Source organism: Nelumbo lutea, chromosome 3 (assembly GCF_056320005.1).
Source record: "Nelumbo lutea isolate HS-2025 chromosome 3, American lotus-T2T, whole genome shotgun sequence".
NCBI classification, from domain to species: Eukaryota; Viridiplantae; Streptophyta; class Magnoliopsida; order Proteales; family Nelumbonaceae; genus Nelumbo; species Nelumbo lutea.
In genome coordinates, this window is record NC_142686.1 from 25,647,579 (window position 1) to 25,671,355 (window position 23,777).

General features: G+C 40.7%; 1 protein-coding gene across 13 annotated transcripts; it reads right to left on the reverse strand.

Annotated features, from left to right (window-relative positions):
- Nucleotides 1-2,109: 2,109 nt before the first annotated feature.
- Nucleotides 2,110-14,932, reverse strand: GLA1 (Folylpolyglutamate synthetase family protein). Of its 13 annotated transcripts, none has more exons than XM_088979806.1 (13): nucleotides 14,745-14,932; nucleotides 14,216-14,520; nucleotides 13,405-13,529; nucleotides 12,916-13,273; nucleotides 12,047-12,144; nucleotides 11,789-11,939; nucleotides 10,210-10,272; nucleotides 9,793-9,954; nucleotides 7,108-7,299; nucleotides 6,869-6,968; nucleotides 6,384-6,515; nucleotides 4,133-4,264; nucleotides 2,110-2,591 (listed from the first exon to the last, which is right to left on the reverse strand). In XM_088979806.1, exons 4-13 carry the CDS (start codon nucleotides 13,198-13,200, stop codon nucleotides 2,239-2,241), a joined length of 1,668 nt encoding a protein of 555 aa, XP_088835932.1. In that variant the 5' UTR covers nucleotides 13,201-13,273; nucleotides 13,405-13,529; nucleotides 14,216-14,520; nucleotides 14,745-14,932; the 3' UTR covers nucleotides 2,110-2,238. The 13 variants fall into 13 exon arrangements, with proteins under 13 accessions (XP_088835932.1, XP_088835940.1, XP_088835931.1 ...); XM_088979814.1 differs by having other exon boundaries at nucleotides 13,405-13,522; nucleotides 14,745-14,925; XM_088979805.1 differs by having other exon boundaries at nucleotides 14,216-14,507; nucleotides 14,745-14,921.
- Nucleotides 14,933-23,777: the final 8,845 nt, after the last annotated feature.

Consider the following 23,777-nt stretch of genomic DNA (forward strand, 5'->3'; position numbering starts at 1 on the left):
AACAATAATAGACCAAACAGCTAAGCCTTTGAAATCTGACTGGGTTACTTAAATTCAAGCATCATTGACGGATATTCTAATCTCTAACTGTCCCAATAAAATATGGTTGTCCGAGAAATTCAGAAAATTTTCATGGTTTTGATGTATTATAAATACTGTGCAGTTCTAGTAAAAAAAAATTGGCTCCTTGAACTTGGAAATCAGGGAAGAGCCTTCTCCCTCTGTTGGGTTGGCTTGGTTTTGGCTTTTAGGTATTGGATCTATTCAAAAGCTTGATTGAACAAGAACAAGAACAAGAACCTGGCAATTTTTTTTAATCAGGATCGTATGCTCCAAGTCGTTAGACACATGTTAATTGAGTAAACAATTGCTCTTGGTCAACCATCTGATCAATCAGATTAAACCACCCCAGATCCTTTCTGGGTGTGGTTCTTGTAATTATAGAATATTCTATATAGTAGTTATGGTTAATATTTAAGCAGCACGAATAAGGGCGGCAAGGACCATCTGAAACTCCAACCAGTCTCCAAATAAAACTCCATCAACACCTTGCAAGAGTACACAGGTTTAACTCTCTCTCAATATGTAGTTAGTGACCGAGCTTTCTTCCTTCACAGAAAAGCCTAGGTTTCTTGTTCATGTGATCTCCGACCCGTTCCAAAGGGATATAACAATGGTCTCATTAGTGGTCAAAACTACAAATTTTCCACATAGAAAACCTGATCTAGATGTTGAACTGCTACAGTTTTTTAATTTCATAAGGAGTTTAGGACCCGTAATTTAAAGGATTTAAACCTACGCCTACCTACGCCTACCATTAAGTGGGTCCAACCATGTGTGCATTAATTGGGACAAAAATCGGCTTTAGGCATAATTATATCATTGTGTTTGTTCCTCTCTCATATTTTTATATTAAAGCGGCTGGTATGCGCTGACATGACGCCACCACCAGCAGTTTAACCATGTGAAATGGGTCTCCTAGACAAATGAGACACCCAACTCTTATTATTCTTTTGTAAGCCTTGCTCTTTCTTAATGAGTTGTTGAAATTTACTAAACAGAGGGATGCCAATGGGTCGGAATTCGGTATGAATTTGACTTAACCTGAACCCGACCCGACCGGACTAAATTAAATAGTGGTGAACCAGACCTGTCCTCTAGACATAAAGGGTCTTAACTGATTCTGACCTGACACCATCTTGAACAGAACTCCAAATAATACCCCACATTGGCCTATTCTTAGTGTAGGGCTATGCCTATATTTATAATATCTGTCACCTGTTGTGCATTCATAGAGGTTTATGACAAATATAAATTATAGAACTGCTGAACTGCAGAATCTAATAGAGGAGATTGTGGCGCCATGTCCCATAATATGAGGCATCTTAGTGGTCAAACCATCGAAGTAAAGAGGTTTGTTGGGCTATTTTAACCACACAAACAACTGTTTGTGAACTAACATCGTGATTATTTCGACTTGGCAGACCTAATGAGCATTGTGACATGACTAAAATCACATGTACAAAACAGGACAAGGAAGCAGAAGTTGATATTATCCAGAAGATCCAAATATCCAAACTTGAAACACGAAATATCTATCATACTTCATTTGGTTGGTCATATTCTAAATTCTTTCTTTCAGTTCAATCCCTCGGTTACCATTGCAATGTAACAGTAATACGTTTAATCCAGCAAATCCCCCCTCACCACCCCCCCCCCCCGAGGGAAAATAACAAGTACTCAATCAGGACAAAAGTATGATCTCCTAAATCAGCATTTGTCCACCATTTTTTTCACAACCCTTGTTATTAGCAATGCTAACTATTGAGCTTAGGCTAGAGGTTGATATATGAAAATAGTTCATGAGCTTAGCAGTTAGTATTGTCCAAATCAACGACTTTGAGGATCATGTAGACAATATAGGATATAATGATTCGTTTCCACCAGAATATATATATATATATAAATATATATATATATATTCTTTTATTATTCCAAGTATAGAAAAATGTCATTCCTCTCTATCTAGATGCAACACACTAGCCATAGTGGATGGAAAGGACTACACATCTGTGGCCTTTGAAAAAATGTAAGTGCTGCAGTCTATCGTTTTTTTAAATTTAGTTGTATAAATAAACTTTTATTAAAGAGCCAAAAAACAACAGTCTACTAATTTATAGACTACATTACATTGCCCATCAGCAGTACGGAAATGAATTAATATAGCAGGATACAAATTCATCCATGGAGATGACCTAATACCGATGATGCAATATGCAAAGAGCCAGTTACTACTATAATACCTGGTTGATTCCCCTTTCTCCCTTTGAGAATCCCATTAGCAGTCTTCAAGGACTCCTCTATGGAATCACCGATAGCCAATATAGTTTTTTGTTTCCATGCCCCTGCAGAGCAATCTGGTTCATCCTCAGCAAATGTTGAATAGCTTCCAATTCCAATATCTGAAAATCCAATGCCCAGTTCCATGAACGCTTGGATCCATGTCTCTTTTAATAAAGAAGCTGAGGTCATCCTAGATTTGGCTCCAGCAATTTTCACTTGCGTAAGAATGACAGCTTCTGGTTGCATACCTTACGTTTAGAAGGACAAAATTTAGTCTTCTGTTAAAAAATAAATAGGACATGCTTCAGAAGAAAATGCAATGAGCATTAACCACAAGATGAATTGAATGTTGTGTTGTAATAAGATGTAATAACTACAACATTCAACTTCTACTTGTATGATAAAAATTCTGTGCCAACAACGAAAGAAACTCAGAACAGCATCAACTGTTTCATCAAGAATCAATGTTCAAGACCTAATTTCTCAAAAGTTCTAGTGTCTAAGTGCTCAAATCAGTCCTTAAAGCACATAATCTTGACAAAAGGCAAATTTAAAGTTGGCCATAATCTACCAAAGAAAACCTCCTAGGAGATTTTTCAACAGCAAAGTTCTCAGTATCAAATAACTATTGGCTATCTTATAAATATATATTTTTTAAAATACTGATTTTTCCTCCTCACAAGGATAGGAATGGCAATTTCGTGGGAATTTTTGGGTACCCGACCCATTATCATCATCATCCATGCCTTATCACAACTATATGGGGCAGGCTACATGAATCCTGTTTCACCAATCCATTCTATTTAAATCCATATCCACTATTAAATTGTTAGTGCTTAAATCATTTCTTACTACTTCTACCCATGTCCTTTATGGTCTACCCCAAGCTCTTCTAGCCCCTCCAATGTGTAGCAAATTACATTTTCTAATTGGTACAATTGGTCTTCTATGCATGTGCCCAAACCAACTTAGTCTACTCTCTCTCTCTCTCTCTCATGTTACCACCTATTGGAGCTACTCCTAGGTTCCTACAAATAACTTCATTCCTAATCCTATCCTTTCTAGTTTTTCCACTCATCTATCTTAGCATTTGCATTTCTACCACATTCATTTTCTGGACATGTTTTTATCGACTGCCCAACACTCTGCTCCATACAACATAGCTGGCCTTACAATTGTTTTATAGAATTTTCTGTTTAATCTAAGTGGTACTCGCCTATCACATAAAATTGTGAGGAAAAGTTGTATGTGTTTGGGACCAAGGGTGCTTAGGTGGATTTGGGAACGGGAATGGAAATTTTCGCGGGTACTCTATCAGTTGCCATCCCTACTCAAGGAGGAAGGTATTTTTTTTTTTTTGGGGGGGGGGGGGGGTAGTAGGGAGGAAAGGAAAAACTTTATCCATAAAAAAAGGAGTAAAGAAAACTTAATTGTATTAGGTTAGCTCAATTGTATGATTATAGCCCTTCATATATCTTCAACAGAACCAATTTAAGTGTTGATCCCGATTCCTACTTGCCTCCCAATCTTCCATGTATATGAACAAATTTGTTCTTAGAGATAGTTGAAACATTCAAAGTCAGGAATTGCACGGTTAAATATTATGGTTTAAGTTTTCTATAATGGCTACATGATTTCTTATTTCTGTTATTCTAGTTGCCTGATTTCATAAAAACCATTGGAAGGGAAAATGTTTAAAGTTGCCAATAAATCACCACTACCCAGAATGGAATCTATGATATCTAATTAGAACAAAATATATAGAAAAAATATAAAAGGGTGGCAACACCTGTAAGAAATTCTCTTGCAAAAGCTAAATGGTCTTTGTCACTTGCCATTGCTACCACAAGAACCGCTGGTGCATCTGGATATGTCATCTGAATGGTGTCTGCCAAACTTTTAGCAGATTCTTTCGTATGAGCTGCCAACAAAAAATAAAGTATCAAGCAGGACCACAAAGTAAAGTCTAGAAGAAACATCATGATCATGCAAGGGAGAAAAGTAATTAGGATACCAATGTCAAATATCAAATCAGATGACCTAATTATAAAAATAATCTAAGGTACTAAGTTGTTATGTTTGTGCCTTGAATTCTTTGTGGCAACCCGCTTCATGAATCCACTTTTGGACCTGACCCATATTCATCTTATAGATCCGAACTGAATACAAAGAGTCATGTATTTCGGGGGTTTTCTCTCTTGTATACAGAGGTCTGAGTCTCGTGAGAGAAGAGTGAGACATTGGGTGTATTTGGGGCTTAGGGTTTTCTGTGAGAGCACAACTCTGTATTTCTTCTCCATTACCTACTACATAGTGGATTTCTGTTCCTCCTTCGCCCGTGGACGTAGACTATAAGCCGAGTCATGTAAATCCGTGTGCTCTCTGTGCTTGTTTTCTCTTTATCTCTGTTTTATTTTCATTTGAGTGCCATTTCGAATCTGTTTTCTTGGGTTTTTCTGCAACATAAGGTTTTCTACTATTTTTTGCAAGGACATAAAATCCAGGACTAACAATTTAGTTGGTTCATTAGTTCAGTAGCAGGTTAAGCCAGCCAACTGAATAATATCAGCAAACCATAAAATAAGCACTAGCCAAAAAATAGTTCCAGTTGTGACTTACTTTTCATGCTCTTCTTTTTGGGCTCCTACTCCCTCGGGTATCTTTTCATGCTCTTCTTTTTTAAAGGAATTAACCCATTCCCATTCGGCCCTTGATTTTCCTTTCCCGGTTTCGGAAGTTTGGGATAGACCAATTCCTCCTAGAGTAGGTGCCTTTTGCTGGGAAGCAATCCTAGGAAAGTGTAACACTTGTGACTTACTCCAAAAGAAAAGGCCAAGTTGGTGTTTATCCCTGCATTGGTGTATCTTATGTAAGAAGAATGGTGAGAGTTGTTATCACTTATTAGTTTCCTGTCCTTTTGTATCAGAAATCTGGTGTTGGTTTTTCTCTCTTTTTGGTTACAGGTGGCCCACCCCACCAAGTGTGCAAAGCTTGTTTAACTCTACTCCAGTGAGGGGTTTAAAAAAGAGAGGTAAGATCTTGTGGAGATGTGTAAGAGCAGCTGTATGCTGGACAGTGGGAGGAAAGAAATCAACAAACTTTCCAGGAAAAAGAAAAGAACAAAGAAGCCATCATTGATTTAATCTAAGTTAGGGTGGTTCATTGGGTCAAGTCTATGAAGCTATTTGAAGGGTTCACAGCAGGAGATATCATTAGAAATTGGAAAGAAGTAGACTGGTCCGCTCAATTGATTAATTCCCCTGTTCCAACTTGGTCTCCTCCAACTTTGGGGTTCACTAAATTGAATTTTGATGGCAGAAGTGAAGGAAACCCAGGCCCTTAGGTATAGGTGGAGTGTTCAGGGATGAAGAAGGTCGAATTATGGCCATGTTTTCAGGGCCTATAGGTTGGGGGGTTTCTCTGAGAGCTGAAATTTCAGCAGTATTAGAAGGAATAAAAAGAGCCAAACAGCTGAATATTAGGAAGCTTCTGGTGGAGGGTGATTCTAGATTGGTTATTAACTGTCTGCAAAGGGAAGATGTTAGTTTGTGGAAGTCCTCTAATGAAAAAAAGAAAATTTACCAGCTCACTCAAGACATGCAAATTCAGATATAGTGGTCCAAGAGGAGTGCCAATTCTTTTGCAGACTATTTAGCCAAACAAGGGGTGGGAAGAGCTAGTTTCTTTTGGGCTGTGTTGTAATGTGATGTTTTACTTTTAGGGTGGGGTAAGAGTTTTTACCCCCCTTCCTGTTGTATCTTTTCCATCTTCTTTTATTAATAAAAGTTTCTGTTATTGATAAAAAAAAAAATAGTTCCAGTTTGGTGAGTTTAGATGGTAAAACAGATGGTTTAACAAGTTTTTAACTGTGCAATTAAAACCAATTCTGTTGTACATTAAGGGTCTGGGGTCTTACACAAAAGTTTTAGTACTCATATAGGTAAATGGATTAATTGACAACCAGATAGTAACAAGCTAGGCATCAAATATTGGATAGTTTTGGACAATAGAAACAAGAAAAGAAAAATACATAAGTAGACCTCCATCAAGCAATATTGTAGCTCCATATATCCCAAGTGACTCAGATTCCTTGGATGCTAGAAATTGGCTTCTTCCAGGCAAAAATGTATGCTGTAAACCAGCATGAATCGATTCATCAGACATTCTCCACCCTAGAGCATACAGAGATGTGTTAGAGCATGGTAGACTCAAGTATGTAAAACTCAAATTAACTATAACTTCAACTGATTCATTCCTCGTTGCATGTTAATGGCAACTAACTAGGTTATAAGGAGAGAATGTAAGAGGATCCCCTTATATCTCCATGGACAGACAAAAAAAAAAAAAAAGGAAGGCTAAGTGCCAAGGGCCTATTTCTCCTGCAGATCCAAATCCTTACCAAACAAGTTAAATCAGTGACCTTTAGAAACAGAGAACTTTTTACCGGAACATAAAAGGCTTAATACAAACATGAAATTGTAAAAAAAAAAAATACAAAAATAAAAAAACAGATGAAAGTCCTGACCTTGATTACGCAGACAAAGTGCTGCACAAGTGGCAGTAACAGCATTCTGAAGTTGGTGAGTTCCAAGCATGTGTAGTCTCACATCATATAATTCAATAAACTGGATGAAAAGATTTATGACACTCTTAAACACTCTTAAGAAAAGACTAAAGACCCTAAATGGGTGGTGATATTCATGGTGAAAACTTCAATATCATGGCAAGTTAAGCTACCAATAAAATAATGCTTCAAGCACATACCAATTGCATATCCTTCTCAATTTGAACAACTATGTCACATAATTGACAAGGCTTTTCTTTGTTTATTTCAAAGCCTTTTATTCTGCTTAGATTTCCAGGATCAAATGCTGACACAACAGGTGAATCCATCGAAGATGCTTTATCACGAAGAATGCATTCGATGTGAGGGTTGAAAGGTCCACCTAGCACTAACTGAAAAGTTTAAACACCTAGCAATAGTCAATATAAATATTACACAATGAAAGAGATAAGAACATTGTAACATGATAATGACATTGTGAGAGGGAAAATAAGAGACAAGTAGAATTTATGTGACTCTGAAACATATTTCCATGCATTAGGAATGATAAACATGGAATCTATCAGTGTACGAGGGGCTGTTCTAAATGAGTTGTATGATAGAATGGTCTCCTCCTTCAATGAGGCTATTAAACTTAATTTTGATGGGTGCTGTTTGGGAAACCCAGGGGATTCTGGTGTAGGGGTGTGTGGTTAGGGATGTTAAAGGCAACATTATTCTCAGCTATTCAGGGTCGGTTGGGCAAGGGAACTCCTTCAGAAGGCAGAATGGTACTTGAGTTTCTGGGCTCAGGCTTCTCCACAGTTCAAAGGGCTTAGTTTCGTATACCTTCGGTCCAATGAGGGGTGTCGCTTAAATTCTTTTTGGCTTTCTCTTGAGTATATATCTATATACTCTTTTGTAAAGCAGGGTTTTTTTGCCCTTTTTACCACACATTAATAGAAATACAATTACACCATTTATCAAAAAAGAGCTGAGTTATTGCCTCTAATTCAAGGCCTGAAGCTTTTGAATATGCAAGGGATTGAGAAATGAGGAAGTGGAAGGGAATTGTCAAACCATTATCTGCTGGATGAAATCACAAGACCAAAGTCCTTGGAAGTTCAGACCTCTAGTGAGACTGGCTCAAGCCCTAGGTGGATCTTTGAATTCCTCATTCAACTGGGTGCCTAGGAGTGCTAATGTCTTGGCAGATTCTCTGGCAAGAGCTGGGATGGGGAGAGATGTTCTTGAATGGGTTTGCCCAGGGCTGGGCTGTAATCTGTAAGGGATGAATGTTTACTTTCAGTTTTTTCTTTTTCTACTGATGTATAAGCCCCTATGGGGTGATCAATTATTCTATCCTTAATGAAACTTACTGTTAATTATCAAAAAAAATGGAAAAGATTCTATGGTGAGGTCAGGTAAATATATCAGGATAACTTACCAATAACAAAGTTTACATATGGAACAGATGATGTGGTGGGAAATGACCATACCATAAGTAGGTATACCCTGGAGGATACAACCCATGCATCATATACAAACAAGATTGGTAAATATTAACTTTACTTTCGCTTATTCCTGTTGATATATATCAAGAGGCCATTCTCAAATCCATGGTTCCATATCCAATCAACATCTAGTTATGAGCCCCCAAGGTTTGAATGTGACCCAGATCTAATTCAGTTCAAACACTGTAAAATGGATTGGGATTGAACCTTTTTCCATTAGATATGACCATCATACATGTTATCTTCACCTGATCTGGGATGTTTCTCATTTTCTCTATATCTATATGTATAACCATTTAAAATATGAAATGGATCAAATGGTTAGGATTATCTGAATGAGAAAATCTGCTTGGTATGATCCATTCATAATGTACGAATTTGCTGTATTCATGCATACTGCGATGCTTTATTTTTTCTTTTTTTTTGTATATTTTCCTAAAAGAGGGGTATTTTTTTGAAATAATTTCCAATTTGTTTTTTAATAAGAAAACAAGAACAACATTGCTGAAAGCCAAATTATGTTTTTGCAAATATGGCAATTTCATAAAGTAATGGAAACCAACAAAACCACATTGCCAAACACCCCCTTAAAAGAGCAATGTGTCACTCCATGTATCCGGTCACACAAATAAATAAACAAGAACGTTAAACATTTTTGAAGAGTTAAATATGAACAGAATTGCAAGCTTAACATAATCAGAAACTTGAGAGCCATGTTTTAAAATGCAACGGCATTCCACTACCTAGAGGCGTGAGGCGTAGTTCAGAATGTAAGAGGCATAAGCCTCCTTAAGAGGAGGGGGGGGGGGGGGATGGGGAGAAAGAAGACGAAGGTTGATCTCTTTTTTTTTATTTTCAATAAAAATCTTTTATATTAAGAAATATTGAAGATGCATAGCACTACTTGAAAGGGGGGTCTTGTCGAAGCGGAGGCGAGCAAGCCGAAGCAGGGCTGGGGGCAGGCCGGGGGCTTAGCCCCGGCCTACTTTCTTTCCCCTTATCTTTTCTTTCCTTCCCTTCCTTTTCCTTTTCTTTTCTTTCTTTTTCTCCGCTTTTTTCTTCTCTTTCTTTCTTTTTCTTTCCCTTCCCTTTCTTTTCCTTTCCTTTTTTTCCTTCTTTTTTCTTTTCTTTTTCTGTCTTTTTACATGAGGTGTGCACGAGGTGTACACCTCTAGCATGCCTCATGAAAAAAAGCTAATGAGGCATACGCCTCAGAGGTGTCAACAACTTTGGCATACGCCTTAGGGCATTTTGGGGGCATCTTGCCTGGAGGCGCGCCTCCAGGTATACACCTCCCATGCCTTTTAAAACACTGCTTTAGAGTCCCAACATTTTAAGTAGGATGAAATTCAAATGAATGTGTTAAAGATATAATTGGTGAGACCACTTAACTGGGCAGCCATGTTTGATGATTCCTGATTTTGCCATTGCAATGCTTTCTAATGAACCTCCAAGTGCAGCTAAATGTTCTTCTCCTACTGTTGTTATAATGGCTGCAGCAAGTCCAGAGGAACAAAATACATTTGTTGCATCTCGTGCTCCCCCTAACCCAGCCTGTGGCAGAGAAAATAGTTTGTAAAATGTTAAGCATTCCTTACTACAGTGTTGATTCACAGGTTGTTTTCACAAAGAAATAATCATTAGTGTAATGTCATGGTTAATGTATCATATGTATACTTAAAGCAAGGACATCACAAGTTCACAACAAGAGGGCCACACGACGAATCACAAGTCAAAGAGATGAAGCAAAGTTACTTGTATGAAGGAAGTATATCACACAGGGTAGGCAGGAGCATGAAAGTACTTAACCTCAACAACTGCAATATCAACTTTCTCTTGAGAAAATAGAGTAAATGCCAGAGCAGTGAAAACCTGCAAATTCTCTATAAGTAAGTGCAATGAAAGTAAAACAAATAATAGAATATATGAAAACTGTAAGGGGGCAATAAAAACATGCATAACAAAAGAAAAGGGAAAGATCAAAAGAAAAGTATCTTGTTCTAAGTTAATTAATAAAATTTTCATGTTGCTGATAAAAAAAAAAAAAAGTCTCTTATTCTAACCAATGTTACATGGACACTTAAACAGATACTGTGCCCCATGTCAAATACATGTGGATGCCAACACCAACACGACACTTGAGGGGACTCACTCTTTTCTTTGTCACATCCGTAATATGTGACTAAAGAAACTCAAACTCTTATGGTAGATTTTTGGCATGAACTATAAACTTGTAATGTATGATATATTTGCATTTATTTATGCATCTATATTTGTTTTTCTATTTTTAACAATTATCCCTCATTATTTATATAATATAAATATATATTAAGAATGTAACTTGAAACAAAAGTGTAGCAGTCAAATCTCTATATTCTTTTTGGTGTGTGTGTGTGTGTGTTTGAGCTTGCCAAGTTTGATACTCTGTCACTATGTCAGATTCTCACACTGTATTGGTACCCATGTGACAAGATCTGACCAAATGAATGAATGTCAAAAGAGGAGACAGATATAAATTTTTAGTTAGCTTGAATCAGAAATAAGCCTTATGGATGAATCTGAACCAAGTCCATGGCTCCATGCTTGTCTGAAATGAGATAATACAGAATGGTAAAAAACTATTAACATGGTTGATTAACTTAGTTCCATTCAATAAAGTATTTGAAAACCTAGGCTGTTAAGTTGTTTAGCAGAACCTATTTTTTGGGATTCTTTATGCAACCTTATTTGTCTTGTATAACCTGTCTCTCAACTCTAAAATGAGAATGACAATTTTAACTTGTGTTCAATTGTGTTTGTTTTATGTTTGGTCTATAACAATTAAATTTATTTTTTTCCAATGTTTAGTTATAGGCTCGGATCACCCATAGAGGCCATTTTGAGTAGTGTAGCACCATACTTATAACACCCTCCCCCCAAATTTGGTGGTAGTGGGATTCAAATCCCCTTCTCTGCTGGAACAAACCAGCTACATACCAACTGAGCCACCCCTCAGTTGGCAATTAAATTAAATTTTATTAAATAGATGTAAAAGAATAAAGATGAATTGTACAAGTGGCAATATGCCCAGTTCCCTTGATATTGGCCTAGCCCTTTCTAGCCACTTCTCTCATTTACTTATACAAGGTTCCATCTTGGGGAATCATTTTCCAATACAGATGAGTATATTGAATGTTCTCTGTTGTCTCTTAGCAATAAAAAATACAGTATAGATGATGTATATGTTTCCACATCTCATAATTGATGAAACACTTCCTGAAACTGCTGGGTGAGGTAAGTCATTCAGCCTTGTTAATATGAATTCTCCCTTTTATCAAACAATACACAAAGACAAAATGACATGGAAATTTGACACTGATATACATTATTGTCTCTGACCAATCAATACCTCAAAATGGCTGATGGATCCATTTTCTAGCTCCATTGATTGGTCTAGAATCTCTTTAGCCCAATGGAAAACACTATTCAATGCCTTTGCTGAGACTGGGTCACTTTTTCTACCAACTGAAATGCGCTCCCTGATACTCCACAGATGTGGGCTGTATAAAGAATGAAAAATCTATGGTTTACATTATGAAAAAAGAATTACGATTTTCCTTTATAAGAAACTATATAAATTAAATGCACAATACCATTACTATCATACCTAGTATAACAACCAACAGAATATCCTTCTTCCCGTAACATGTTGGAAAGGAATGCAGCAGTTGATCCTTTTCCCTTAGTTCCAGCAATGTGCACAGCCTAGCAATAATACATACTTGTGACTTATATATATATATATATATATATATATCCATATCAATATACAAAAAGCTACAATAATGCATATATGGTTAATTTAGAAACACCACCATTAAAACCATGGACGTAAACTTTATAGAGAAGGAAACAGTAAACTACAACTGCAGCCCTATAGGACAAAGGCTGGTTCAATTGGTTTTTCTGCAAAGTAAAAGCTCGAAAATTAGTAGTAATGTTAAAGACAATAGCAGGCTTGGAAATAATAAGATGTTCACTTATATTTCAAGGTCACAATTTAGTTTAAAAGGCCCATTTCATGGATAGATGATCATTACAACCAACTTAATTGCATTGTTATTTCTTTCTTCTCTTTTTCCTTCAACTAATTAATTGAGCCTCATACAACTGGTCAAACTTGTTGGTAGAAATAGTAGAGTCAAGCATTAAGCATATGAACCTAGAGGATTACGTATCCCATAGCCAGTCATCATCTATAATTGATTCAGGGTCCAGCCCTTCATGAGAAAATGTTGTTTTCTAGAAGAAAATTATCTCAGTTCACCATAATTCAATGACTCAGTTGAACGGGGCAATTCATGTTACAAGGTTTCCAATGTTGCTCATTAGACATGAGACGAAGGCACAAGCTTAGATGCAAGTAGTTCAATGTAATCGTAATATTTTCTTGCTTGGTTTGGTACTTCCCTCTCAATCAGAGTTCTAGTTAAAAATTCAAATTTATCAGAGGAAACATTGAACCAGAATACACACCTTGAATTTGGACTGAGGATTTCCTAGTCGTTCCATCAACCGGTTCATTCTCCCGAGATCAAACCCGTCTTCTGAATCAGTTCCCGCCCCTTTGGGCACGCCAGATTTCTCATAATTTTTTAGGTTCTCCAAGTAATCTAAGAATTCCTTCAACTCCAAATCCTCAGAGTAGGTAGAAACCCCTCGCCTGAACCCCAATTTCTTCCATGCTCCAGTAGTCGCAGAAATTAGAGCTTTTCTTCTTGTAAAGTCGCTGCACCGATGGATAGCAGTGAAAATTTTCATCTTCTTCTCTTTTTGCTTTAAAAATTCTCTCTTTACCAAAATTACGATGATGCTTTCTCCCAATCAATGGTTCCTGTTGGTTGGCACATTTTTCTAGTTAGTATTTAAACTAGCATACTTAGCATAGGTTCAATGAAAGAAGAGAACTAGAATTTGATAGTGGTATGAACTACTGAATTCCACTTAAAGTTTTAGAATTTGTACCTTTCAGGCATTTCATCGAACACGTTATCCGCGTGTGGCACGCATCCAACCGACGGAAGACATGTCAAAGTGATAGAAGGCATCCTCAAACGTCGAGGATTCTGAAAGGAGAAATCCACTGTTCTCTACATAAGATCAGGTTTATTAATCAGATTCAGATACTTGCTCAATTAACGGATATACGAATAGAATTCGAATTTAAATGAGATTAATATAATTTATTTACAACCTTTCAAATCCATGTGAATTTGGCTGAGTAATGAGTACGAGGTTACTTGTAAAAACAACGGTAAATTACAGAGATTACTACTCCGTCCCCGGCAGTGGCAATCACCACTGAACTTACATTTGCGACAAAGATTCCTAAACTTTCAAATTTAAATAAAAACCCCCTCCCTTTGAAGCCGGGTGTGGCAGAAGTTAATTTACTAAACTACCGACTTGAAAATTTTATCCCGATAAGAATCCTGTACTTTAGGTTAAGTGTCAAGAGCTTTAAAACGTAACAATATAGTACCCGTACTTTCATTCTGCGAGGATTTAATACTTGACGTTAATTCACCATTAAGTATCAAGGCAAAACACAAATCTCTTTTAAGTGTCATCTAATTTTTTTTATCAATTTTTGTTAATAGGTAATCCCATGAATTCTTAAGCCCATTCCCTCAGTCATGTCTACCAGCCCATCCTTTCCAATATTAACAACCTTTTAGTCAAGCACTTGTTCCGATTTCAAATGGAATGAAATGTAATTACCGGCCCCTTACATCCATTGAATTCCACCCGTTCTTGCCTGAAGGCATGAATATACCTGATCCTGAGCCACCAAGAAAATAGTCCACGAGAAAAGCCAAGAAAAGAACCACGAGGTCCTCTTCCAAACTTGTTACTTCCTCTGCTTTCGTGGGTTGCAGCTGTCGTGCCACTAAAATAGAATTCTTAGAGCCGAGTCTCTCTCTCTCTCTCTTTGTAATTTGCTAGTTGCTACGACTATCAGCTAGCTATTGGCCGGTCTCATTTAGAGAAATCTAACCCTTCTACTGGTTTGCTCTTATCACTCTACCAAGAAACTTCTAGTCCTCCACCAAATCAAATTTGCTTTCCTGCAAGGCGAGGCTAACAAGAAGTGAAGAAAAAAGAATAAGAATTGCATTAAATGCAATAAAAATGCCAACTTTTTTCTAATTTTTTAATAATTTTTATTGGGTGTAGAAGAATAAGAATTGCAGTAACGTGCCTTTGCCTCTGAAAGAAGAAAAAGGGAAACACAGAGAGAAACGGAGGAAGAGAGAGTTTAAGACATTCAAATCGTTAATGGAGTACTCGTTGTTGTTTTCTACCTGTTGTTTTGAGGTGGGTTTGTTTTAATGGGCAATGAAACTTCTAGTGTTGCTGCAATATTCACATTTTTTACTCCAGACCCACCAACCTATGATGTGCGCAAAGAAGAAAATGGGAGGCTTCTATTGTCTACGCTCTCGGCAGAGAAGAAAATGGGAGGCTTATGTTGCTGCAATATTTGACACCAATCCAACATACCGAAACAATTTGTATGGCCCGACCATGTGAAACCAGTGCCGATGCACCAGAATTCTAGGTTCCGCTCATCAATTTGAGTGGGTTCTGATGTAGGGTGATTTGGTCCGACCTCGTAGAACGGGGACACGTGAACATGACCTAGCATAAGTGACAACTCAACGTGATAGGCTGGCCACAACTTGGCGCAATAAGCTCGCCGAGGCCCGACCAAACGACTCGGCGGGTGTGGCAGCTCATCAAGAAGTGAGGCCCAACCCGTCCCAAGCCTGAGGATGGAGCGCCCTGAGCTCCCCCCGTGCAAAGGGATCCGAGCTCCCTCCGAAGGGACCCAAGCTCCCCTTGAGACCCGAGCTCCTCCTAAGGGGCTCCGAGCTCTCCCTTCCTAAGAAGGGAGCACCCCAGCTTTTGGCTAAGGGTCCTGAGGGAGAAACACCTCGGGGCAGTGCCGTCGAAACTCCTGTTCATACTTGCTCAAGGCTCGCTTCCAGTGCGAGCACCTCGGCACCTCGGCATACCTCGGCACCTCGGTGCAAGGCAACCCAGCCTCAGGTGGTTCGGTGCAAAATAGTTCGGCAGCCTGCAGAGAAGATCCGCCTAACATCGTACCTGCCAGATCTGGTGGCAGTGCCCACATCTCTTGCCAGACGGCATCGTGCCTGTCGTCTCTGAAAAGCATGGCACGCCTGATGAGTCCGTACCCTGCAGCAGCAGCCTGCACCTGCTGCCTCAGTCCTGGTAGTAACGGCTAGGGCATTGGCAATTACGCCCGATGTGACTGAGCTCCAGTATAAGAAGACCTCGACCTTCACGAAACAAAGGTATTGAAGCTAGCACTTTCAACACTCTTAACTCTCTATGTTTTCCTTGAGTTTTCTCAGAGTTCTAACTTAGCCATTGGAGTGTTTCTGTCGGGAGAGCTTCCCGGGAACCCTTCATGTTCCTTTTCATCTCAGGTGTCGTCTATCATAGCTAGGAGCCAAGTTTCAGCCAGCTAGGAGTGCCTAGATCATGCTACATCAGGTTCCTTTCCGGGACCTAGTTGTAGCTTGGGAAGCACCGAAGCTTGTGGGGGAGGCATGTAGGAAACATGGCTTCTTTCTTTTTGTGAATCACGGAGGGAAAGCTCAATTTATAGTCAATGCTCATCGCTACATGGATATGCTAGTAGCCGCTTCTCCTTCAAACTTCCCTGGAAAGAGACCCTCTCCTTCAGCTATTCAGCTCACCAACAACCACACAAAAACGTGGAAGAGTATTTCCTCAATGTCCTCGATGAAGGTTTAAGGGAATTTGGGTAAGAACAAACTCCTCTATTTTTTCTTTAAATATTTCTCAAAGTTTGTTGCTTAATTAATTTCCGTACGTGTTTTCTTGCTCTCCTCTTCCGCAGTTCCTATTCTGCCTCCATCATAGTTCGTTTTCTCTCTCTTGATTAGGAACATCAAGCATGGGCTGTGATGGCAGTTACAATGGTGAACTAAGAACACCACCCCTCCCGCTAACCATGGTGGTGGCCAGCGGCGAGCCCTTTGGACTCTGTTTCATTTTCTTGAGAAAGAAGATGATGAACAATATATTTTATTTCCAAGGATAATTTTGACATTTTCAAAAAGTCTTAAACCGCACATGAGGTCACGTGATATACATAATTAATGGTCCATTAATGGTAGGTACTAGATTGTCACATTTCAAAAGTTTAGGTACTAGATTGTTGCATTTTAAAATTCGGATACTAAATTAGTACTCGACCTAAAAAAATTGCAAAAAATAAAAAAAAAAAAGACGTCTACAAAACTTGTAATTACAATAAATACAACATGCCTCTATTCCCAAATTACAAGGTAGTGTTTTTTTTTTTTTTTAAGATAAAACAACTATATTAGATAGGAAGAATATTTACTAAGTCCTTAACTTTAGGGATCCCATAAGGATAATCATTTAAGACAAAGAACGATTGAGTGTATTTTATCCATTTGGAATACCTTATGGGAAGGACGGTTAAAGTTGCGATTTACATAACAAAATTGAACATTAGCAAAGTTCAAAAGTAAATTCTTGGTTCTAGACAAAGGACCAAGGAAGAACAACACTTTTCTTTAAAGCCTTCACTATTGGTTGAGCATCTGAACATATAATTATTTCATCATGATTCCAATTTCGGAGTTCTATTAAAGCCTGCATAATCACAAACAGTTCAGTCAACTGAGGTAGATTGAGTAATTTGGACTCTAATAGGCAGGATAAATTCCTAGATAAGATAATAATACCAAAACTAAATAGGGAGTCTGAAATTTTCCCTCCATCAATAATGATAATTAAATCAGTAGCATTAGAAATTAAGACTTGCATTCTATGATCCTAAGAGAATATATTAGATATTGTAGGTTCATTTGAGCAACTCAAAGTTTGTTGAACTGTTTGCTTAATGATGATGATGATTGTTTGTGGATATACTTGTCTATTCCTGATGCATTTCTCATTTCAGACATACCAAAAATAATAGCATGCAATAGCAATCGAACCTAAAATCCTTAGAAAGAGTAGATTATTAGAACCATTAAGAGCCAGCCACAGTCCGTACAGGTTTTCACCTCCCACTTCGTCACTAGCAAGAGATGTCCAAGGACTCAAGAAATCCTCCTCGGCATAGTCCAGAGGGAAGGGGAATCCATCCGTAGTTACATCAAGAGGTTCAATGATGCCTATTTGCAGATACCCGACCTAGACCCTGTGGTGAGGCTCACAGTAGCCAAAATAGGTATAACACACAAGGAGTTCAAGTGGATTTTGGTTGTCAACAGACCTAAAGATGTAACTGAATTCCTCAAGCTCGCGGACCAGTTCATTGGGATATAGGAAGAGATGAGCCAGAAGAATGAGAACCCGTCCGAGAAGAGGAAGAGAGAAGGTGAGCTCTCAACCCCTAGGGACGGTAAGAAGAAAAAAGAATCAGCTCGGGGAGGAAGGTCAGATCAATCCTCCCGAGCTCCTCCAGCCGAAAGACTGAAATACACGCCTCTGAATGCGAAGCGGGCTGACATCCTCATGGCAATCAAGGATGCCTCATACGTGAAGTGGCCACCTCGGCTGAGAGGAGACCCAAATGTTAGAAATAAAAACTTGTATTGTCACTTTCATAAAGATCGCGGTCACAGTACCAAAAATTGTAAGAACCTCCACGATGAGATAGAAGAACTCATCCGTCGCGGATACTTAAGAAATTTTGTACAAAATGATAATAAAACAGGACGGCAGGGGGAGCAAGGTAGAGAGGCTCCCGAGTCCAGTAACAGGCAAAGCGAGCAGCCACAGAGGCAGCTCCCCGAAGAATGGCTAGTTCAGGGAACCATCCAAATGATCACCGGTGGATCGATCGTCGCGGGCTGCAACTCGGCCCGCAAAATCGAAAGAGAAGAGCGGAATCCCCCGAAGCGGCCGAGGATGGAGGAGCCGGTTTTCTTCACTGAAGATGACACGCGTAGAGTCCAGTAACCCCACGATGATGCACTCGTTGTGAAAATAAGGATCAATGGTTTCGAGGTGAGGCGTGTCCTCGTTGACTCCGGCAGCTCGTTCGACATCCTCTTCAAAGCCGCATTTGACAAGCTTCAGCTTCAAGAGAACGATCTCAAGCCCACGAACACTCCCTTGGTGGGCTTCAGCGGAGAGGAATTTAAGCCCCTGGGGAGAATCACCTTACCTGTGGAGGTCGGTACCTGGCCTAGCATAGTGAGGCTCGAGCATAACTTTTTGGCGGTCGCAACTCCCTCCCCGTACAATGCCATAATAGGTCGGCCCATCATCCATGCTCTACGTGCGGTGGTCTCCACCTATTATCTGGCCATGAAGTTCCCCACGGAATTCGGAGTTGGGGTAGCGCGAGAAGATCATCTTGAATCTCGTAGGTGCTACATCGCCGCCCTCAAGGGAAAAGCCAAGACAACAGGTGACCTCGAGCTGGAGCGACCTGCGGAGCATTGCAAAGAGTGAGCTGAACCCATAGAAGAGGTGGTCTCCGTGCCTACTTCAATAGAGGACCCAGCTCGGACCCTCTAGATCGGCGCTTCAGTCGAGAAGCCTCTACGATCTCAGTTGCTAAGTTTTTTACTTCAAAATTTAGATGTTTTTGCATGGTTCGCGACAGAGATGCCCAGCATAGACCCTAAAATCATCACTCACAAATCGAATATTGATCCTGTAATTAGGCCCGTTAGACAGAAGAAACGCAACCTAGCCACGGAGCATTGGAGAGCAATTGACGAGGAGGTCAGGAAGCTCATCGCAGTCGATTTTATTAGGGAAGTCCATTACCCGAACTAGGTAGCCAACCCTATTCTGGTAAAAAAGGCTAACGGTAAATGGCGCATGTGCATCGATTATACCGACCTGAACCGAGCTTGCCCAAAGGACTTCTACCCGCTTTCCAAGATCAACCATTTGGTGGACGCGACCTCAGGGCATGAGTTGCTGAGCTTCTTGGATGCCTACTCAAACTACAATCAAATTAGGATGGACCCCACCATGAAGAAAAAACAACCTTCATAACCGAGCTAGGCCTGTACTACTACAAGGTCATGCCCTTTGGGTTGAAAAATGCCAGGGCAACATTTCAGAGACTTGTAAACTGAGTAATTGAGCCATTAATCGGCAGGAAAATAGAATGCTATATAGACGACATGGTCGTCAAAACTCAATTTTCGAATGATTTAATAAAAGATCTACATTTTGTTTTTGAAATTTTGCACAAGTTTAACATGAAACTAAATCCCAACAAGTATGCCTTCGATGTCACCTAGGGTAAATTCTTAGGTTACATTGTTAACCGACATGGCATCGAGGCTAACCCTGACAAAATTAAAGTTATCTTAGATATGAGACCACCCCAGAAATTGAAGGAGGTTTAGAGGTTGAACAACCGCATAGCCGCTTCATGTCTAAATCGGCAGATTGCTGCCTGCCTTTCTTCAAGGCAATCAAAGGAAGCACGGGCTTCGAGTGGACCAAAGAGTGCCAGCTCGCCTTTGACGAGTTCAAAAGGTACCTCGCTAACATCCCAGTTTTGACCCGACCCGAGGAGGGAGATATTTTTGGAGTTGTACCTCTCCGCGAGTGATGAGGTCATCAGCTCGGTACTGATAAAAGAAGTAGATCGGGTCCAACGGCCCATCTACTATGTTAGCAAAGTATTGTAGGGAGCAGAAACGAGCTATCCAAAGATCGAAAAGTTGGCGTACGTGCTAGTCGTTATAGCTCAGAAACTCCGACCGTACTTCCAAGTAGACCTGTTCATGGGCCGGGCCGGGCTCGGGTCGGGCTTTTACTCTTTATTAACAGAAAAATGTTAGGTCCGAGCCTGAGCTCGGCCCGACCAACGGGCCTACAACTTGGGCCCGAGCCCGACTCTGATAAAAAGCCCGAAGCCCGACCTAATAAAAGAAATTCAAAATTTTCCCTATTCAAATGAACATTATCTATTTTAATTCAGATGTATTTTCCCCTGTTTAAATGAACAATGGGCCTACAAGTGAATCAACAACCTTCTTAAATCAAAAAATTTATTCAAATGGACATCACATAGGGTTTTTACTTAGGTTTAACTATAGGTCAGGTCTGGTCGGGCTCGGACCGGGCTATTTTGGCAAAGCCCGAGCCTAGCTCGAATTTTATGCGGGCTGGGCTTTTTGGCCTGAGGTTAAGCTTGTGGGCCAAAAAGCTTGTTCAAGCCCGTTCGGGGGCTGGGCCGGGCTGGCCTGTCGGGCCACCCAACCCATGAACATGTCTACTTCCAAGCTCACACGAATGTCATCCTCACCAATAAGCCTCTGAGGAAGTTTTGCTCAAGCTCGAGGTCTCTAGTAGATTGACGAAGTGAGCCATTGAACTCAACGAGTACGATATCCAGTACAAGCTGCGAACTACTATCAAGGCCCAAGCCTTAGACGACTTTGTCGCGAAATGTGCTTTCAGCACTGAAGTCCCCAGGTCGGACGAGCTCGAGCACTGTGAGGAAGCTCCAACCAGCGCGGCCTCTCTCCTAGTTAGGTCGAACCCGAGCTGTGATGGGGAGCCCTAGATCCTTCATGTGGATGGCTTGTCAAATCAACAGGGCAGTGGGGTTGGAATCGTTTTGTACTGGCCAAGTGGTGTGAAACTGGAGTACGCGCTACGCTTTGAGTTCGCTGCGTCCAACAATGAAGCGGAGTACGAGGCGTTGATAGCCGGGCTGGCTCTAGCAAATGAACTGAAAGCTAAGCATGTCGTCATCTGCAGTGACTCCCAGCTCATGGTAAACCAGGTTATCGAAGAATATGAAGCTCGCGAGCCAACCATGGTCGCCTACTTAGCCAAAGTAAGAGAGGTTCTACTCAACTTATAGTCATATTTCATCAAATAGATCCCGAGATCTAAGAACGTTGAGGCCGGCGCCTTATCCCGACTAGCCAGCACAAGTGATAACACCATGAGAACCATGTATATAGAGAACCTACCTCGGCCTAGCATTCTCAGGGGAGGGGGGGCAGAGGAAGTCACTCCTGTCATACAAGCAGAGACGTGCTGGATTGATCCACTCGCGAGCTACCTGCTACATGGGACCCTCCCTATAGATCGTAATGCTGCTAGAAGGGTAGAGCATCAGGTAGCCAAATATGTCATGATAGATGGATGACTATATTGAAGATCCTACACGCTCCCTTATCTGCGCTGCTTGCGACCCTCTAAAGCCGAGCTTGTGCTCCGCGACACTCATGAGGGCTTGTACGACAAACACTTGGGGGGCAGGGCCCTCGCCCAGAAAGCACTACGATAGGGATATTATTGGCCAACGTTTAAGGCAGATGCGATCGAGTTTATCAGAAAGTGTGACAAATGTTAGAAGCACACCAACATCTACCACCTGCCTGCTGCCGACCTCAAGTACCTCACCAGCCCGTGGCCTTTCGCATAATAGGGGATTGATATATTCGGACCATTTCCACCAGGGACGGGACATAGGAGGTTTTTAGTGGTAGCAATTGATTATTTCACTAAGTGGGTGGAAGCCGAACCTCTCGCAATGATTACAACATGAAATGTGCTGAATTTCTTCTAGAAGAATATAGTGTGTTGTTTCGGGCTACCCCAAGTACTCATCTCTGACAACGGCAAGCAGTTCGAAGACATCAAATTCCAGAACTGGTGCAAAGATATGGGAATACAACAAAATTTCACCTCGGTGGCGCACCCTCAAGCGAGCGGCCAAGTGGAGGTCACAAACAGAGCCATTCACCGTGGACTGAAGGCACACCTAGACCGAGCAAAGGGACTGTGGGCAAATGAGTTGCCCAGTGTACTATGGGCTTACTGAACTATGGTGAAGACCGCAATATGCAAAACCCCCTTCAACCTCACTTACGACACCGAGGCAGTGATCCCCGCCGAGATCGAGGTCCCCACGCTATGCTTGGAAGCATACGATGACGAAGCAAATAAAGACGAGCTATGCACCAACCTTGACCTACTTGACGAGGTACGGGACCTCGCGTACATTAGGACTGCGGCCTACCAGCAGAGAGTAGCTCGGTACTATAATGCCAGGGTTAAGAAGCGGAATCTCCGCGTCGGAGACCTAGTTCTTTGTAAAATCATGGTACCTGAGCCTGGTGTTGGTAAGCTTGGGCCAAATTGGGAAGGACCCTACCGAGTAAAGCGGGTACTTGGGGAAGGAGTGTATGAGCTCGAAACCCTAGAAGGGAAGCAGGTAACTCGGGCAGGGAATATTATCAACCTAAGGCCATATTACCTGTAATTACCAAGGAGTGGACTATAAGTCGCTCCCCCAGCCTAAGGTCTAAAGCTGTCAAGTTAAAGAAAGAGCTCGACACTATAAGACTCAGTCGCCTCTTTGGCATGGGTGAACTCTAGGAGAGTAGACTATAAGTCATTCCCCCAGCCCAAGGGCTAAAATGCTGAGCTAACAAAAGACCTTGGCCCCATCTAAGGCCTAGTCGCCTCATCGGCATAGGCCAAGTGTTCTTAATGCCTAAGGTGCAAGTAGCTCGAGTACGAACCCTATGATGCATATCCCGCTCTGGCATACAAGTTGAACCCGTTAGACAACCAACATCAACCTAAGTACCCCATGTGTAGACAGGTCGGGCATATACCCTACTATGTCGCTTACCCCGATGTACACTATATCGCCGCTAAGTACTGGGAAACAGTTTGGGTGTTTAGCTCGATAGCTTGATAGTTCAAGATAAAATAACTACTTCAGAAAAAAAAAAGGTAAATTATACAACACTTAGTGAAAAAAGTGTATTTTCATTACGGAGACATATTACAAAAAATATACAGAGTTCATTACAAAAGAGAGGAGAAAGGAAAAGCTAAGCTTGTAGGCTCAAAGAATAAGGGACTGTTCGAACTACTTGGAGGACTCGTCATTCTTGCTCGAAGCCTTCATAGAAGTGTCGGCTTGGTCGGTGGCCTCTTCAATGTCATCACCCTCTGGTTCAAAGTCCGGGTCTTCGGCGGCTTACCGGGTTACCTCTTCCGTGATTCGCAAGGTGGTGATGGCACTTACGTCGAGCTATGGAAACTCGCGCTTTACCATCCACCTGCTTAGCTTGAAGCCTTTGCGGTAGGCCTCCACCAGTACCCTGTCGAACTCCTCCGACTTGATGTAGTGTTGGACGGCCTTGACCTTGGACTCCTCCACAGTGTTAAGAAGGATATCAGTTCGCTCCTTAACATCGGCTTCGAGGTCTTCCACCTTGCGCAGCAGCTACCCCTTCTCACGCAACCACTCTTCCTTCTCCGACATCAATGCCTGAATGTAGTTCTTTTGAGCTACA

Coding starts and splice junctions, on each gene's coding strand:
- GLA1 (XM_088979806.1), bottom strand. CDS start 13,200: ATGAAAATTTTCACTGCTATCCATCGGTGCAGCGACTTTACAAGAAGA. Junction 7,300..9,792: donor TCATCAAACATGGCTGCCCA/GTTAAGTGGTCT, acceptor TAAACTTTTCAG/TTAGTGCTAGGTGGACCTTT. Junction 2,592..4,132: donor TGCAAGAGAATTTCTTACAG/GTGTTGCCACCC, acceptor TCTAAACGTAAG/GTATGCAACCAGAAGCTGTC.